General features: G+C 34.0%; 1 protein-coding gene across 1 annotated transcript; it reads right to left on the bottom strand.

The window, feature by feature from the left end:
• Nucleotides 1,016-2,443, bottom strand: LOC109842199 (zinc finger MYM-type protein 1-like). Its single transcript, XM_020411102.1, has one exon. It carries the CDS (start codon nt 2,441-2,443, stop codon nt 1,016-1,018), a length of 1,428 nt encoding a protein of 475 aa, XP_020266691.1.

Here is a 20,569-nt window from a genome sequence, read left to right as displayed (position 1 = left end):
GATTCTCATTTAGGATGATCAACTTAGATAAAAATCGGACTACTTTAGATGGAATTTTCTGTCTAGAGTGTGTTGTTTTTTACCGATATATATTCTCCTTCATGCTAATTTTGTTAGATGACACAGAGACCCTAGCAATTGAAAAAAAGATTCACCATTAATATTGCTGTAGACTAGATGCAATAAAGAATGTTTCGGACATAAAAGGTCACAACCAAGAGGAAACATCAGTTTAGTTGGTTGCGATATTGAAATGAGAATTTTTGTTGAAGATGAGGACGTAAGCAGGGGCAAATTTGCAAAAGCAATAAGAGGTAGCAATCTCTTAACTATTTAACGGTGAGCTGGATAGAAACTTAAGATATAGATGGGTCCAGTTACAATATGTATGCACACAAAAAATACAAGCCCAGCCCACTTGTCACATCCAATTTCTAAATAATCAAGTCAAAACGGGCTCAAACACGAAAAGCCCAAATTACAATACCAGAACCTGGAAAGCAAAAAAAAAAAAAAACACTGAGCGCATTCCCATTAGAAATTTCTGCACTCGCCGCTGGTCACAAACTGGTCCCGAACCACAAGAGTGAATCCAAACCTAACCTGGGTCCGGATACGGCCATTCACATCTGATTTTTACTAGAAAGACTTGCATGGATATGGGCCTTTGCTGAGTTATTGCACCAAAACGAAAAAAAGATACCCAAATTCACAAGAAAAAAAAAGATCGCAATAAGAAAGTGTTCTGCAAGTACTCTAATATTAAATAAATAAAAACAAGCATAAATTTAGGATAAATTTTAATGAATCCCTAATATGTTTGGATATTTGGCACTTAACCCTAAAAGTCTTAAAACTCTCACTGAATCTCAAATTACTATGGAAAATTAAGCAGGGCCGATCCTGAGATTTTTGGGGCCCTAGGCAAAATTAAAAAATGGGGCCCTTAACTGATAAACTGTCTATTTATAACAAATATATTTTATTGAAATGAAATGAATATAAGATTACAAAATTACTTAAAACAATTTCTTCGAGCATTATTTGATGCAAAGTCATTAATAATACAATCAACGTCTATGTCTTGTAACATCTCATTCTCGATGCTTAGAATAGCCAAATTGTTCAATCTTTCTTGTGCCATTGTTGAACGCAAGTAGGTTTTGACCAACTTCAATTTTGAAAAACTTCTCTCCGCTGTTGCTACAGATACAGACACAGTTAATAAGATTCGATAGGCAATTGAAACATTTGGATAACAATCAGCTTGCTTAACAAATTTCAAAATTTGGATTGCTGTCATTGACACTTCTGGTAAAGTTTTTTGTAGCACTCTTAATTCAGAAAACATATCATTAAGATCAATATCAGATGAATCATTATGAGATAAAACACTTTCAAGATGATTGCAACAATTTCTTAATTTACTATCATCCAATGACTTCAAAGTATCTGAATCACATAAAAACCCAAAAATACTTTCAAATGTCTTTAGTTGTTCAAATCTCTCTTTTAATGAATTGATTGCCATATCCACAACAATTAAAAAATAATTAACTCTAAAAGACTCCTCTGTGGATTGCATTTCTTCATCATGATCAGTTTCACCAGGTTGTTTTTTCCTAATGATACGACGTTTTGTTGGAAATGTAGGATCCACATTCATATCAAATGCAACACTTCTAGCAATATCCAAACTCTTCTCAAACCCATCATTTCTAAAATTTTCAAAATATAACATCACGTCTCTCACCTGATTCATAGTAGTGTTAATATTCATATTTTTATTTTGTAATTTTTTGCTAACCATGTTAATAGCAAAAAAAACATCATACCAAATAATCATACCAAGTAAAAATTCAAAGTTATGAATTGCAGTGACCAAACTTTCAGCTTCACTCTTTGTTTTCGCATCTTCTGAAGTTTTATATAATTCTAACAAAGCCAATCTTATGTGAGGAGCTTGAAATCTAATGGCTTTTACACTTTTCACTCTACTCTCCCAACGGGTATTACACAAAGATTTCACAGTAAATGAAGGAACATTATCAATTAAAATCTTCCACCTCTTAGTAGAACTCGAAAATAATGAATATATACGTTGCACAACTCCAAAAAATGAGATAGCTTTAACACATGAATGTGCCATATCACTAAGAGTAAGATTGAGACTATGGCAAGCACATGGCATATATAATGCTCTCAGATTAATTTCAAGTAATCTTTTCTGAACACCTTGATGTTTACCTTTTATGTTAGAACCGTTATCATAACCTTGGCCTCTAATATCATCAACATCAAGATCAAGTAATTGTAATACACTTAACAATTCATTAAAGAGCCCCAGTCCAGATGTATCATCTACCTTCACAAATTCCAAGAAGTACTCTTCTATCTTTATTTGATTACTGGACATATTCACACAACGTACAACTAGGACCATTTGTTCTTGATGACTTATATCTGGAGTACAATCAAGGATTACAAAAAAATATTTTGCTTCTTTAATTTTCTTAATGATAGAGCTCCTAACAGCAAGGCCTAAACGAGAAATCAACTCATTTTGTATTTTGTTGCTAAGATAATGATAATGAACTTCATGATTTTGAACACGTCTAACATGCTCTTGCATTACTACATCAAATTCTACAATCATCTCAATAAGTCCCAAAAAATTACCATTATTATTTTGATAAAGCTTCTCATTAGATCCTCGAAAAGCCAAATTATTCTTAGCAAGACATTTTATGACGGCTATTATTCTAATCAAAACTTGTCGCCATCGTTCTTTTTCCATCATAATTTGTTTTTGCAACTCATTATCAATTGTTTCATTTTTTTTCCCAACCTTAATCTTAGCTCATTCCAAGAGCTCATATTAGTCATATGCTCAATACTATTTTCATGGTCAGATAGTCTCTTGCCAATATGACTCCAATCTTTCAATCCTTCATTTGCCAATAAAGTCGTATTGCTATTAGATTTGAATAATTTACAACAAAAGCAAAAGACTTTATCAACGAGTTTAGAGTAAATCAACCATTTTCGATCACTTATTTCTCCATTACTCAATTTTCTAGAATAATGTGCATATGAAAAATGCCTACGGTCTCCGTCTAAAGGAAAGTCAATATTTAATTCTCTGTCAAATCCCTTCTCAACTAAAATATCTCTAGCTTTGTTATCAAGATTTTTCCAAGTACTAGGTTCATATATATCAAAATGTGGTAAAGATTGACTAATATCACCTAAATTTTTATTATTAAATTCACTCTGCATAGTATTATCATCATGAAAATTTGGTAAAGATTGGCCATGATCATGATCATCACCTAACTGCTCATTAACATCTTCACTTGAAACAATATGTTCATCACTTAAATTTTCATTTGATCCACTAACTACAGGAATGTTAGAACTTTTTGATAAAAATCTATCAATGACTCCTTTTTGTGACTCTATTAGTTCTTCTACTCGTTTTTTTCTTTTTTCTTTTTTCTTTTCCGCATAAATATTTTCGAGGCGCCATTTTCTTTAAATAAATAACTAAACAATTCTATGAGATTTAAGACAAATAACAGAAACAATTACAATCAAATAACTTAGTAAAAAGAAAAGGAATAATAGCACCTGATTAAGTGTATGACAATGTCCAAATAGCCAATGAAATAATTGTAATGTATCTTTGAGAACAAATTTTAGATGGAGAAGTTTAATAGACAAATTTTTCTTGATCATCCTATGAAATATAATCCCTTTATATAGTGGAGAGAGATTAATAATTATTTAATGTTAGGAGTAAAAATATCCTATGAAATATAATCCCTTTATATAGTGGAGAGAGATTAATAATTATTTAATGTTAGGAGTAAAAATTAAATATCAAACGGTTAAAAAATTACATGTCAAACGGCTGAATAAAATTTGTTGCAAAAAAAGAGGAGTCCACTCTCCAGATTTGCATTATAGCCTTATAGGAGGGATTAGTTAGTTTGATTGATTAAATCAATGAGTCCACTCTCCAGATTTGCATTATAGCCTTATAGGAGGGATTAGTTAGTTTGATTGATTAAATCAATTTCGTGCTTCTCGGCAACTTAAACGACAATAATGCAATTAATAAGGCAATTCAATATTTTAATTCAATGACTAAGTTTTAGCTTATAAATATTATTGGGCCAGATTTTGGGTCATACAAAATTTAATAAACTAATGGACCCTATGAAATTTTGGGGCCCTCTTTCAGCGGGGGCCCTGTGCGGTTGCGCCCCCCTGCCATAGCCCAGGCCCGGCCCTGAAATTAAGAAAACCTCCAATAAGTTATGGATTTTTGACACTTAAATCTTCATAACTGTGTCAACTCATATTTTGAGAACCAAATAGAGACTATCACATAAACATCATAATGGGTCAATGTACAGGAAAAAAAATCAAAACGTTTTTAAAGGTTTTCTATAAGTTATTTACGACATAATGAGAGTTTCAAATTTTTTTTAGGGTTAATTTATTTAAGATATAATGAGAGTTTCAAATTTTTTAGGGTTAAGTATAAAATGCCCAAACTTGTTGAGGGTTTAGTAAAATTTGCCCTTAGATTTGACAAATATGTTTAAGGTTTTCAGGTTTTGTTAATTTGTGGTAACAAAACTGGTTATTTAGCCGGATACGGACCCAAGCTGGGCCTTATGCTTGTTCAAAGTTGTTTGCATTTGGTTTTGGACTTTTAGTCCCATTTCAAAGATAGTTGAACCTGATTGGGCCGGACATCATAGGAGCATATTTATGAATCTTGGCGCCAATGGTGGCAAAATCAGTCGACTTGGTTATTGATAAACGGATGGAATTAATTACGGAATTCCAGGCAACCACTCTAGAATCGAGGCACCAATTGTTAACTGTCATGTAATCCCTGCTCAAAAGTCAAAGCGACGCCTGTGAACGATCCCCTCTGACGTCAGAATGTCACATCAATAGTGACTCATCAATAGCCCCTCATAAATGTGCCTTGACAATTTAACTTCCACTCGCACTCGGTTATAAAAATAAGTAAGTGTTAATCACATTCAACTAGATGACACGTGTCTCAAACAGACTACACAACGACTTGACCCGGTCGCAGTGACTTCTCATCTCCATTGAAAGCCAACACGAAAGGCGTCTCATCTCGTCTCCCTCGAAGACGTTCTTTATCGACCCTCTTGCAAAGCCGAGACAGGAGGCGATCATTCTCGAATCACTTGCCGACAGCCAATCACCATCATATTAAATGCATGGTCTATCCCGAAAGTCTTAATGACTCATCGAACCTCATCAGCACCTTACTGTCCCTGTCACCATTGCGTTAATCACAAAAGTGACTCATACCACCCACAGTTGACATCTGTAAAGTATCAGCCAAATAAGCTAATTGCTTAGACTCGATCGATGTTACACAAATACTCTCATCAACTCGAATAAATAGGCATATCGCCTACTGACCAAAGGTACATAAATTCTGCACACTTAGAGAACTATATCAATTTCTTTCTCTTACTCAAATTATAACTAACTTGATCGTCGGAGAAATCACCAGAGGATCCAACTCCGATCCTCTAGCATGTTGTATGTGTGCAAGACTCTCTTCCTGTTAGGGGATCAACCATCAAAAGAGATCAAGGGACACTAAAGCTCTTCATAATCCACATTAAATTTTCCTATTTCATATCTAACATCAACAAACCCCCTCTCCCAAAGGGCACTAGAGCGATCACGCCCGCGCATTGACATCAAGACTTCTAATGACTTGACATCAACCCACATTGTTGCACCCTCTATGGGTGGCTATCGGCTTGTTGTGGTCTTTGTCTTAACTCCTCCACCTAGAGTCAAACTATAGTTTCGGCTCACCCTCAGAACCCAAGTTTGTTTCCAGCTTCTCTTCCATGTGGTCATACACCCTCTCAAAGACAAAACTCCTCCTTCAACATCAATTCCTTTAGACACTTGATACAGGCCATGTTTGCATTTCTTTCCAATGAGGACAAGATTTCTACAGCGCTATATAGTATACTATGATAACTCATCCGTGCACTTGGGTTCGGTACCCTATAGAGTCAAGCGCTCCAATACTTATTAGATCCTTTCTCGCCTTCGGGATTAACCAAACATTCTCCTTGGCGACCATGCTTCCCCTTCTTCCAGCCACCGTGACTATACCTATACTAGTGACATCGCACCTCATACTATTCACCATGTAGATAGTCTTCTTGACTCCTTGCACGAGGAAGTCAAACATGGTTATGAGTCAATGTTTTGAAATTTAGTATCCTACCACTACTGGAGGTGTTGTTCTCGAAAACCATCAACACCTCTACTCGCAGACTTTTTTCCTTCGAAACGATCATCACCTCAACCCATTGACTCTCTTCATCCGGAACCACCAATGCATCATCTTGTTGATATCCCACAATACTTGCTGCATACAAAGTTCAGATCATCTGCTCCATTATTTATTACAGTTTGAAGTGTTCTTTCTTCGTGTGACTCTTCCCTTAGCAAAAGAAGCAACGCTTAGCCCGCGAACTTATCCTATTTCTTCTATTATATATTGATGGATGCATTATTGACCATGTAAAACTTCTCGAGTTTCTTCCACATCTAAGTGCAGCCTTCTCCTTGATTACGTGGTACCCACTTTATAAGAAAGAGTAAGCAAAATAATACTATTCACCTTCTGATGCATCGTGTTCCACTCGTCACTTGTCATCTTCTCCGGCTTCTTGTCAACTACTAGCAAACATTGATTTAGGTCGTGTTGTATAAAGACCACCTCCATTCTTTTCTGTTAAATCCCAAAATCCCTCTTACCATTGAGCTTTTCAATCTCTGCCTTCATTGCTGAAGAACTTTTTGATTTTATGCCACAAAGATTGAACATTTTTTCAAAGGCAAGTCTGATCTAATCGAAGTTTAGCTTTGACACCAATTGTTGGTACACGCCACCCCTAACCTAACACCGATCGTTGCACACCAATCGGCAGAAGTGTAGCATGCGAAAGCTTCATTGAGCCACCTAATTATATCTTCTCCTTCTTTGTAAACCAATAAATCACTGGACGATGTGGAAATATCAAGAACATGCTAGTTTGAACAAAAGAGTAAAGGCAATAAAACTACAGAAAAGATAAACAAGAGCGTAAAGACAAGAGATTTGCGATGGGGAGAGATTTTAGTAGAGATTACAAGATAATCTATTCTTGCATTCTTAATGAAGAACCCACAAAAAGCTTTCTCAATCTCACTAAAAAGATTCCTCAAAAATCTTGTTTCTCTTAGAGAACTTCTTTCTTATAATTTGCAACTTTTTTCTTATAATTTGCAACTTTCTTTAGAATGGATCATCTTGATTTTTAGCAGTAGGAGTATTGAAACATCATGATTTTTATTTTATAGATGTTTTGAGAATCATAATGAATGGAGTGGGTCATTAATAGAATAATGTAATTCATACATCGAGAGGTGCATTTTTAGATTAAATCTAAGATGTATCCGTGGTATCATATTTCACATTTATAGAATATATTCCAAGAATAAATTATGCAATCATATCCTCTTTTTTCGCTGCAAAACCGTTATTTTGATCCCCAGCTTGCACAATTACATTAGAGTAAAAAATAAGGGAGGAGAAATAAAAGAAATAAAGACTATATGCAGAAAACATTGGACACTTACACCCCACCAAAGGAGAACGGGCCACCCGACCGGTACAAGGACACGTGGCACGGTGTTTTGAACCCACAGGTGATCCTCACGTTCCATCCAACTCTCTTTCGTTGATCATAGCCGGAGGAATCACGTGACCAGTCCACGTCATTTATGCTCACGCTCCCACGCACGCGCACAAAAGGAGAAGGGTCAAATCAGACGGAGCACATGCCTCCGGCCCACAATTCCACGTGACACTCACGAGAAAGGACGGGGCCTCGCTATGTAAATCTATGCCTTTTAGCCACTTGCTTATTAAGTATTTGCATTTTTATCCGCCTCATGAGAATAAACCCAACGCCTCTCAAATTAAACTATTTCTCATCTTAAAATTTTTGTTTACTTGTTGGAAATTAATCCTCCTCTTGAAGTTGACACGTGTCCCGTGTCCCATATTGGCAGATCACCTCACCCTACCCAAGGGAAACTCAGTAGCATGGGCATTCGACCCTTCCCACATTAGGCCCACTCAAGACAAGCTCACACGACCTTCTCTGACCACCCTCATTCTCATACCCAATCGACAACTTGTGAGGCAGACAAAAAAAGCGATACTTATTGCCCCACTCGCAGAGCCGGATCGGAAGGCGATTTGTCCTCGAACTCCACCCCAACAGCTATCATCATCATCATCGTTGCTTGTACCACGAGTCTCCATAACTCATCACCCCCCATTTATACCTCTTCAATTACCATTGCGTTAGATCAGTAGTGACTCATCACGCACGCAGTCGACACCTGTAAAGATATTTGTCGATTGAGCTCTCTGCCTGGACTTAGCCAGAGTTACGCTTTCACCCCCTCTCTGTGGAGTATATATATGGGCTCATCACCCACTCATGAAGGGGCCCTCAGCCCCCTCTCGGGGCCCCAGGTATGCCATTTTCGATTGACTAATTTCATCATCTGCATGTTCTCTATTGATTCCGCACTCAAGCTCTAGGCGGGTCCTCTGAAGCTGCATGTGTATTGCAACTGGTCAAACCAGCTTATAAGCAAACTTTTTAGCTTATAAGCCACTACAGTATTTTTGGCAAAGTTTAACTTATAAGCCTAAGAAAAAACTCTCTTATCTTAATTTTTTTTTGGCTTATACACTATAGTTTGACCAAATAAATATCAAGTTTATCCCTTAAAATTTAAAATAATTCTAAAATCTATTTAATATTTTAATTTAAGGCTATATTTTTTTAATTATTTTAATAAAAATAATACATTATAATCCATCCATTCAACTTACATGCCCCAAATAAACTTGGGTTCGCTTACATAGTGTATGCAAATAGGGATGTTTACTTAACGGCATAACGACGTCGTTAACTACACTTAGCAGACAGAACAACCATCAAAGTCACTTCGTTACGGCCCAAGCCACGACAAAACTCCAGAGGACCCGCCTGAGAGCGCCGGGGGCCATAGGGGGGCGGCAGCAGCGTATGGCTCGCACGTGAGGCGCAACTCCCGGCTTCCCTGTCACGTGCGCGCGCCGTTACGGGCCCTACACTGCATCATGACAGCGACCTAGCAAAAACCCATCACATGCGACTCCTACAAAGCAGCTCCCCTGCTAGGCCAAAAACCGCCTACCGCGTTGTAAACCCCCCTAGAAGTGGGGCCCACCTGGGAGCAGGAAGTGAGTTGGCCACGTGACGATGCGGTTGGCGGGCCCAATTTAAAATCACGTGAGGGTTGGGAAGGACGTCCATCCGTGAAACAACGACACGTGTCTTATGGTTAAGGTTTGGGAGGGGGGACCGTGTTATCGCTTAATCATAATTTACTGATCCCTAAGCTGATTACCTTAAACTTGCCAGAGGAATGTCTCGTATTACTACTATTATTATGTTGTACTTCTAATCATGCTTTAGTTAGTTTTCTTCAAAAAAAACCATGCTTTAGTTAGTTGTAAAGTCTGTTCATTAGTGTGGGGAGTGGCCTGGAATCTTCGCCTCATCTCCTTTTTTTTTTAGGATCATGCATGTGAATGCGGTTTATTTTTATTCATTTGAGCGGAATAATGAATGTGTACATAATTATGCGTTATATTTGTACAACGTCTACGGATAATCGCCGATGATTAAAGAGGAAAAGATACTCTGTATCAGTAGGTTATAATATTCAGTCTTATTTATTTTGTGTCCATCAGAAAACTCGTAAACCACTAGAGATGTTCAATCAATGGATTTGACAGTTTATCGATTGTAATGATATTTTAGACGTCTTTTGGATAACATGATGTTTTTTTAATTATATTTTTTTAAATATCATGGTGTTGTGTTTTTACATTAAAATATTTTCAAAACATTATGTTAAGTATTTTTTGTCAACACTAGTTTAACTCATTATAACATTAGTATTAAACCTATTATTAATATATTATATATTAATTATAATAAATTATATCATAAATAAAATATTATAATATTTAGTTTACATTATTATAGTATTATAAGTATTAAATCTAATGTAATATAATATTTTATAATGTATTATAATATTATATTTGTTGATGGCTAAGATCAAACAGTCAATATAGTATCTAGAAGATGATAAGTTTAGTTCAGTGTTAATGAAAGACCGCTTTCTTCCCTGACTTTATGTCTGGTTCTTGAGTTTAGGTGACGATCAAACTGCACGTGTAGAAACTCGTAAGAAAGCGGGAATTAGTTCCCCCGTTGCACCTCCAACGATCAAGTTAGTTGATATGACCTTGAGTGGGAAAAATTGGAACAGTGTGTTTTTGTGTGCAGAAGAATACTCCAGGGTTCGATCTCTCTTTGCTCCTCCCCCACAAAAGAGTCCCCTTTTAAGTTCGAATGATACATTTATTTATATCCGAAGCATTAGGGGTTAATTGGTCACTTCTACTGAGCATAGTGAGGCGGGTAGCGAGTGCAAGTTGGCAGCTGAGTCAGCTTTTGCTTTACAGGTGTCTGTTAGACCCTAGAGGGGGGGGGGGTGATTAGGGTCTTATGCTAATCTAATCCGATTAAATGCCAATTAAAAACTAATTAATATGTTATCCTAGCAAGTATGAAATACAACAATATATGTAAGCTAGGATAAGCAATATGAGCAATAAGATATATCCTATATGATGAAATATATATATGCAAGGATATATAAACTAACACAAGGGTAAACAATATGAACTAGATAGTGGATGATATAGATAATGAGCTAAATGACAATGGCGATATAAGATATGAACATAAATATGAATGAACGCCAAAGCACACTCAAACAAGCAATATGATCACGGAGTTCGGACCTTCCGTCCTACGTCTCCGCTCCCCACTCCCGGGAAGAAATCCACTAACACAATCCGGTTTGGAAGCCGGAACTTCTTCTACACACTCGGTTTTCTAGCTAACTGAAAACTCTACAACTCACACTCTTGCAATCACACTCTACACCCACTAAGTGTTGGACCTAGCCGTGTCTCCCTCAAGTGCTCGGTTACAACCTCTCTCTAGGCACGTCAACCGACGCCACTCCTCTTGGGACGATCCCCGACAATCACCACACACTCCTCACTCGGTCTACAAGTGTATTACAAAGTGATTCTCACAATAAGCACAAATATGATAAATGATTGTTCTCAAAACAAGGTGAGAACTCAATTAAGCTCACTCTCAATGTCACAAACCCACAACCCTAAATTATACTATGAATGTAAATACAATAAGAACAATTAAACTAAACTCAAATATAAATCTAGCTTATGGAAATTATAATCAAAATAATAAATTGCTAGATGAGTTTAGAAACACTTCTCTAGATCAAGATGGAGAGATGGAGATTGGAGCCCAAACAAGAAGATAATCTCCTCCACTTGTGAAAACCAAAACAGCTTAAACGAAACCCTTAAACAAGCTTAAACAAGCTTAAACTTTTTTTTAAAACCCTTGTTTAAAAACTTCTTTTAAAACATTCTTAGATACTTGAGAAGAGATCAGCAATGGCATATATAGCCTCCCAAGAATTCAGCCAATATAAATATCCATAAGGTGTAAGCACTATCAAAATGAACAACATTGTTAGACATAGATGAGTTAAAAGCATTTACACAAATATTCTAACAAAATGTTGTTCATAGTAAACATGCGATGATCATTTTTATTACACTTGGATTTCTCCAAAATGGGCACAATATAAGCATCATCTATAATTTCCATAAATCAAAATGTTTAGATCTAACAAATAGTTTAAATCTAACACACCATTGGGCATAGGGGAAATTATCTAATTTAGGAGCAACACTAGAATCATACCTAAACAAGATGCATCATTCATATTCATAATTTATAAAAATGCAAGCAAGATGCAAATGCAATCAAAACAAGATTAGCACAAAAGATAACTTGGATCTTTAACTCAAGGCGATTAGACCTTAAATCAAAAGAGCACCAAGCTCTGATATCGCAATTATGTTTGTTAAATATCATCAAAACAAGAAGGCCAACAATCTCCCCCTTTTTGATGATGACAAACAATTTACAAAAAGGAATATATGCATGAAGGAAATGAACATATACACATGCATATAAACAAGGAATTGTATACTCACAATATTTCTCCCCCTTTGACAACATCAAAAAGGGGACAAAAAAAAGAGAGCGAAAGCTCCCCCTATCAATAAGCATAGGTGAGTATAAAAAGAATATATATATAGGGATTTCTCCCCCTATCAAAAAGCCATATAGAATATATGCAATGAGGATCATGGCAAACATATGTGAGCAAACATAGATGAATATGCTAAATATCACTCACATTCAAAAAGGCAATGAGAACCAAATTAGATATGTCATTATGAAATAGTGTCTCATGACAAAAACCTATAAAGCATGTATAAAAGATTTATGAAGTCAAAAGAAGAAGAACATGAGAGTCATGCAAAAAGGTTTTCAAGTGAAAACAAATCAACCAAATGAAATCATAAATCACAAGTAAATCACATAAAACTAAATTATCATTTTGATTTAAAAAAAAAAATCAAGAGAGGCAATCATATCTAGCTCTTGAGCTAATAATAACCCATATAAATATTTTTAGCACCCGGTAAACAATGTTTGGGAATAAACACCCAATAACTCCGGAGGGTTATATAAACGCAAGCCTCTTATCAAAATCAAAACAAATAATCAGGAAAAAAAAGATTTAATCAATTAAAAATTTGTTTTTATAATCAAAAGATTTTAAAGCATAATTTTCAAAACCAAGATAAAGAAGGATAAAAAACATTAAAATTCTTAGTTTGAAAATCAAATTTGTTTTGGTACCCAAGAACTATTGATACCAAAAGATTTAGGGACATGACCCCTATCATTTAAGCTCAAAGCCCTTGGGTTATGAACCCATTTGGGCGCATTTAGTGCACGGGTCCGGTCATAGCAATAATTATGCAAATGACCCATTCGATTGCAATAAGGCATTTGCTTATGTTGACCAAACGGTTGTGCACGGGAAACTTTAGAAACATTTGCAAACATGGATGATCTTTTAAAATTATTTTGCAAATGTGAAACTCTCTTTAAATCAAAACAAAATTTGGCCAAATGACCAAATCTACCACAATGATCACATCTATACACATGAGCATGCTTATGATGAGCAATGGGTGCATGTGTGTGTACATGTGATGAAGAAACTTGATGAGATGCACAAGAAGGATTAGTATTCTTATGTTTTTGTGCATCATAGCAAAATTTAGCTAAATGGCCTTTACGACCACAAATGGAGCACTTGTAAACTTTGCTATACAAGTGTGCATAGTGTGTGGGTGATTTTGTAGCACTAGATTTAGCACACTTGTCCATAAGTTTCTTATGGTTATCAATGCATATTTTCAAAGTTGAATCTAAAGATGAAATGCAATTTTTCATAAGATTCAAGTCTTCATTTTTAGGCACATATGCACTTTTAGAAGTAGAACATAAGTAGTCATTTATAAAAGAAGCAGTGTTATTTTGTATGTTCTTTACTTCTAACATGGCATTATCTCTTTCATGAGTTAAACTAGCAACGTTTGAAGTTAAAGAAACATGATCCAATTTTAATTTTTCATTGTTTTCTTTAAGGATCACATTTTCATTAGAAATAGTTTCAAACTTAGATGCTAACAACTCATGATCGGATTTCAAAATTTCATGCTTGCTTTGTAAATTAATGAAATCATTTTGCAATTTGTTAAAGGCATGTAATAATTTTTCACTAGCACAAGCAAGTTCATCATTAGGTAAATCATTAATAGATTTGAACTCGCAAACCTCACTAGGGCTATCGCCTAGTGGCCGTGTGCATGATGCTCCACATGAACTTGAAGCGGGATCCTCCAAAGCTTGTCGGATCGCCTCTAAGTCTCCTTGATGTGCTTCTATAAATATCCATAAGGTGTAAGCACTATCAAAATGAACAAACTTGTTAGACATAGATGAGTTAAAAGCATTTAACAAATATTCTAACAAAATGTTGTTCATAGTAAACATGCGATGATCATTTTTATTACACTTGGATTTCTCCAAAATGGGCACAATATAAGCATCATCTATAATTTCCCATAAATCAAAATGTTTAGATCTAACAAATAGTTTAAATCTAACACACCATTGGGCATAGGGGAAATTATCTAATTTAGGAGCAACACTAGAATCATAGCCTAAACAAGATGCATCATTCATATTCATAATTTATAAAAATATGCAAGCAAGATGCAAATGCAATCAAAACAAGATTAGCACAAAAAGATAACTTGGATCTTTAACTCAAGGCGATTAGACCTTAAATCAAAGAGCACCAAGCTCTGATACCAATTATTAGACCCTAGAGGGGGGGTGATTAGGGTCTTATGCTAATCTAATCCGATTAAATGTCAATTAAAAACTAATTAATACGTTATCCTAGAAAGTATGAAATACAACAATATATGTAAGCTAGGATAAGCAATATGAGCAATAAGATATATCATATATGATAAAATATATATATGCAAGGATATATAAACTAACACAATGGTAAACAATATGAACTAGATAGTGGATGATATAGATAATGAGCTAAATGACAATGGCGATATAAGATATAAACATAAATATGAATGAACGCCAAAGCATACTCAAATAAGCAATATGATCACGGAGTTCGGACCTTCCGTCCTACGTCTCCGCTCCCTACTCCCGGGGAGAAATCCACTAACACAATCCGGTTTGGAAGCCGGAACTTCTTCTACACACTCGATTTTCTAGCTAACCGAAAACTCTACAACTCACACTCTTGCAATCACACTCTACACCCACTAAGTGTTGGACCTAGCCGTGTCTCCCTCAAGTGCTCGGTTACAACCTCTCCCTAGGCACGTCAACCGACGCCACTCCTCTTGGGACGATCCCCGACTCTCACCACACACTCCTCACTCGGTGTACAAGAGTATTACAAAGTGATTTAACAATTAAGCACAATATAGCAAATGATTGTTCTCTCTAACAAGGTGAGAACTCAATTAGGCTCAACTCAATGTCACACTATCCCACAACCCAATTATATAATGTATGCAAATACAATAAGCTCAATGGTTGTGTGTGCAAACAAAGAGTAAATCAAATCAAACTAAACTCAATATAAAACTAGCTTTAATAGAAATGATAATCAACAAATAATTATAAATAAAAGCTAGACTTGAGTTTAGGAAAACTTCTCTAGATCAAGATGGAGAGATGGAGATATGAAGCCCAAACAAGAAGATGATCTCCTCCACTTGTGAAAATAATCTTCAAACCAAACAAACACTAAAACTCACTTAAACCCTTGTTTAAAACTCTTTAAACTTGTTTAAAACATTTCTTGAGTTACCTTAGAGGTATGAGGGCATGGGGTATATATAGGCTCATGAAACAACCCCAAAAACCAATAAAAACACCCCCAAAACATTAAAATAAACAAAAAACAGAACTAGCTGTTACTGTAGCAACGGTCGGATGTTACTAAGTCTATAAAAACATTTCACAAAGTTTCAAAAGTTGGTTTATGTCAAAACATCAAAATTCAATCTCATATTTTCATGTTTTGGACTATTTTGCAAAATGACCCAAATAAAAAATATCATCATTTTGCAAAATAGTCCAAAACATGAAAATGTAAACACATGAGTTTGATGTTTTGACCTAAACCAACTTTTAAAACTTTACAAAATGATTTTATAGACTTAGTAAAACATGTATAAACTGATATTAAAGTCTACAAACTAAGAATACAATATTTTCACAAATACAATAGAAAATGAAACCTATGAGTATGTATATGAAAATATATTTGTTTCATATCTAAGTAGATAAACCAAATCACAATATGAAACATGTAATTTCATATTTATAAACATGAAAACTAAAACTTGTGTTGTATATATATGTGACTACATATATATACAAGGAAGCTAATAAAATGTGTGTGTATAGATAATTGAGCTTAGAGTACTTAACACACATAATATAAATCCTAAACTACATTACCCAAGCAATCTTGATCTTCATTGTAGCTCAACTTGGTACACGTTGCGGATGAAGCTTGAACTTGATCTTTAACTTGAATTGTATGTTGCTTCACTCCACAATTCCGCCAACCTCCTCTTGATATGATCGTGTAGGCTCAATCCATCCATCCTCCAACAACGTTGTTTGTCTACAAAACATAAGAATGCACAAACACTAGACAAACAACATTAGTAATAAATTGTTTGTTAAACATCATCAAAACAAGAAGGCCAACAGTGTCAGCTGACGACTAGACGGTATATCACTTCGGCATTAAATGGGAAGTGATCAGTGGCAGGACAGTGGCCCACGTAGTCCGTTGAGTCATGAAGACTATAGGGGCCAGAGAAATAATTTACCTGCTATGCATTAAATGCGATGCAAACATGTAACCATTGAGGGTAGCTTCGTTGAGAAGTAACGATGTTTCAAGGCGGTTTCAAGTGGTGTTCTAGACGAATAGTCGAGTAAACTCTTGGCGAGCCGCCTAGGATGAGAAGACCGACTAACACCGCCTTTCGTGTCAACATGGAGAAATGTCGATTAGATAAATCAACTGAGTCGGACTATAGAGGATCTGGGTCATCCCTTTGAGCGGGGCAAGACGTATAAGGATACATCCATTTGTTTACTAATACGTTGTATGTCCAAGAGTAGGAATACTATAACAATATGGTACTTTAATGTTATATTATATTATAATTATTACATATTATTTTCAAATAATTATATATTTAATTATTTTGATATATCAATTTGTTATTGTTGTATATTATATTATTTTTTATAATAATGTAATTTTATTATTAATATAATATTATACTATTATTAATATAATATAATATTATTAATAATGTTAATATTATGTTATTACTAGTATGTTATTAATAAATTAATATATTATAAATATTTTAATATTATATAATATATTATAGTATTATATTGTTATGTTGTTATTAAATATGTTACTATTATATAATATTTTATAATTATTAATTTATTATAATTTATTTATTAAACAATGAATAATATTATAGTGATTACACTATACACTATTATTATATCATTATTTATTATCAATTACTTTTTTATTATTTTTATTAGCTTATTTATATTTATTATTATTTATTTATTATATAATACATTATTAACATATTAAATGTTGGTATTTAATATGTTATTATATTATTATATAAGATATTTTATTTATTATATTTTTATATTATTTAATAAATATTATTAATATATTAGATTAATTATAATATTGTATAATATAGTATAGTATAATAAACATGTTGATAATAACTCTATGTTAATTATATTTAATATATTATGTTAGATATTATATTAACACATTCTCAAACTCAAAACCAAAACACCAAACTTAAAACACCTAAAAAGTGTTTTAAAATAAGTGTTGTGTTTTTGGTTTGAGCATGATGTAGCTCAAAAAACACCATGGTTTCCAAATGCATGGTGTTTGTTTTTGGGGAAAAGCACCACGGAAATAAGTAAAACATCATGCTATCCAAGCGGAGCCATAGTTATTATAGTGATTTTAACTATTTACACAAAATTTATCAATTGCTGGTAGTGAATCAAAATTGAGAATGATGGTGTGCTTTGTGGCACCCAATATGTTTTTTTTTATGTTGGATACATGCGGAGTATAAAAACATTACCTTCAATTCTTATCATAACTCTAGAGTTTAGATGTAATAGTTAGAGGCTTTAATATAAACCAATATAGGTTTAAATTTTATTGGGCACGAAGTTAAAATAGATTTTCTCAAAATTAATATGGTTGTGCCGATAAAAAGAATGCTCAATCCACGAAGTTATATTAGAATATAAATTTATAACCCTTAATTTTGATTATAATTTCGAATTATATAATGATTAGAAACTTTGACCCGGATTTTAGATCAATATCTCTCTACTAGAAACAAACTAAAAGGCATTGGCACCCGAGTGGTGCAGTGCGCGCATGCATGTTTGCATAGAATAATTTGATGTCCACTGTAAACGAAATATTAAACTTGTGTGGTGGTGGCATGGAAATGCGACATGGAGATGTTGATATCACTTAATATATATGCAGGAGCCAACGCAGTACCACTTTCGAGATGTGATGGGCTGAAGTTTGTTTATAGGGAAGCTAGGGAGCTTGAGGGGAGCAAGGAGAGTTGGAACTTGTTCTTGAGAATTGTGGCGTTGGGTAGCAAGGTAGCCGTAAATAATCAAATATATAATTCGTAAAAAGCAAAAGCCAAATCAAAGAGTGGCATTGATGTGGGAGAGACTATGGCCGGCAAAGATATCCAGGGTCCTGCAAATTAGATTGATATGTTGTAGCATGGCGTGTGATCAGAACATTAGGAACTGTGCAGATCTGTGTTTGACAGAGAATTATTTGATGTTTTTGCCTTCAATTCCTATTCATCTTTAGGCTGTATTTAGTAACTCCATAAAATTTATTTTAAGCGGTTCGTGCAACTTTTGCTAGAATAATGTTATATGTACTTAAACATTCAATACATTTTTATTAAATATTAATTAAGTTTTATTATTACACATATTGTTCGGTATCTTTTATATAATTGTTATATTATTCTTAGAAATTATTTTGCTAGATCATGCACTGTGATGATCGCTCGTTGGAAGATATGATCTAATTCAGAGGTTTCTTAAAATTGTGCTTAACCTATAACTAGCTAGTAAAGGATAACTTTATTATAACAAGTTATTATGCATGACAACGACATATGAGATGTGATGGTTGATCTCAGCTATCGGGAATGAAGATTCCTCGGGTGTATATCATAAGCGCATATTCAATATGTGTAGCACAAGACCTTATTTGAATTATCTAGGATGAGTCACCTAAAAAGATAGAGAATTCGAATTGTTACGTGGTCCCTTGGACTTGATGATATATATTATCGCTTTTGATTTGATAATTTAGTATACTTTGATATGATTGTTAAGCTTGTTTTACAAGGGCTCTACAACCTGAAATGTTGAGTTATTAGATTTTATTTAGGGAAATGATGGATATCTAGATAGGATCCAGTATACTCATTTTTATGAGTTAATTATAATGCATATCCCATAAAGATATTAAATTCCCGTCAACGGGTGTTATTTGAAAATTATTTTTCTAAATTTATTTTCTTATAAAATAAAATATTTTGATGTTTCAAAATAATTTTTATTTATTTTTATGGAATTATAATTTTAGGAATGAGCAAATAGCTGATTTGTCCTGTTCAATGAAGTTGCCTAAAATAAATTGATACCGGAGGGGACTGAATGTAAGATAATATTATTCATGAATATTTAATCTCATATTATGGAAGAGCTTTTATGAACAGTTGATCGGATAGGGATTTGATTATTAAATTAAAATTATTAATTTTTTGATTAATAATTAGTTCTTGATATGGGACCCAATTGGTCTTACTAATGTCATTAGAAGAGGTTTACATGCAATACAATTTTATTTCCATTCTAATTGTTATGGAAAGAATATTCTATCTTCAAATGTTATGGATAGAGTTTTAAATAATTAAGAATTGTTTTGAAATTAAAATCTATAAGGCATGTCCAATCCTATATATATGATTCATATGTAGCCTTATGGAGAAAAAGAAAGAAAGAAGAAAAAGAAATAAAAAAGAGAAATAGATTTGGAGAACCTATCCCTTAGTATTGTTCCTCTTCGGTGATAGGTGGATTTTAGTTGGAGGCTTTTTCTCTTAAGGAAGCTATTTCGTATTGATCTTGGAAGAGATTATCGAAGAAATTTGGAAAACGTTTTAGGTACTCTTCTAGATTTTAATCAATTTAGACCAATTTACATAATCTGCAATTTTCGTTACGTTGTATGTTATGTTTCCAACAGATGGTATCTGAGCGGGGTTAGAATCCAATATGTAATAATTTAATAAGATTAAATTATCCTGATTTGATCTTTATTTTTGGATTATTTAATTGGATTAAATTAAAATTTTTATTAAAATCAAAATTAGGGCTCTGTTACTGGTCACGAGGTCACAAACGGTTTTCATAAAAAAAAAGTTTTATTCACCGGCGATGCTACTATTCACTGCCTAATTATTCTTTAGTTTAATTTGTTAAACTTAATTAATTTTTTTAAGATTCGGCTGTTGTTCACGGGTTGAATTTAGATCAAAGAAATTTAGTTAGGGTTTTTGTATTATTCTTTTTTAATTGTTGAATTATACGGGTTCTTGATCCTACGGTGTCCATCAGATGGATGGTCGAACTTCGGTGGC

The sequence above is a fragment of the Asparagus officinalis genome, chromosome 5 (genome assembly GCF_001876935.1).
Source record: "Asparagus officinalis chromosome 5, Aspof.V1, whole genome shotgun sequence".
Classification (NCBI taxonomy): domain Eukaryota; kingdom Viridiplantae; phylum Streptophyta; class Magnoliopsida; order Asparagales; family Asparagaceae; genus Asparagus; species Asparagus officinalis.
The sequence above is the reverse complement of the archived record's forward strand: the minus strand, read 5'-3'. Positions and strand labels throughout refer to the sequence as shown.

Coding starts and splice junctions, on each gene's coding strand:
- LOC109842199 (XM_020411102.1), bottom strand. CDS start 2,443: ATGGTCCTAGTTGTACGTTGTGTGAATATGTCCAGTAATCAAATAAAG.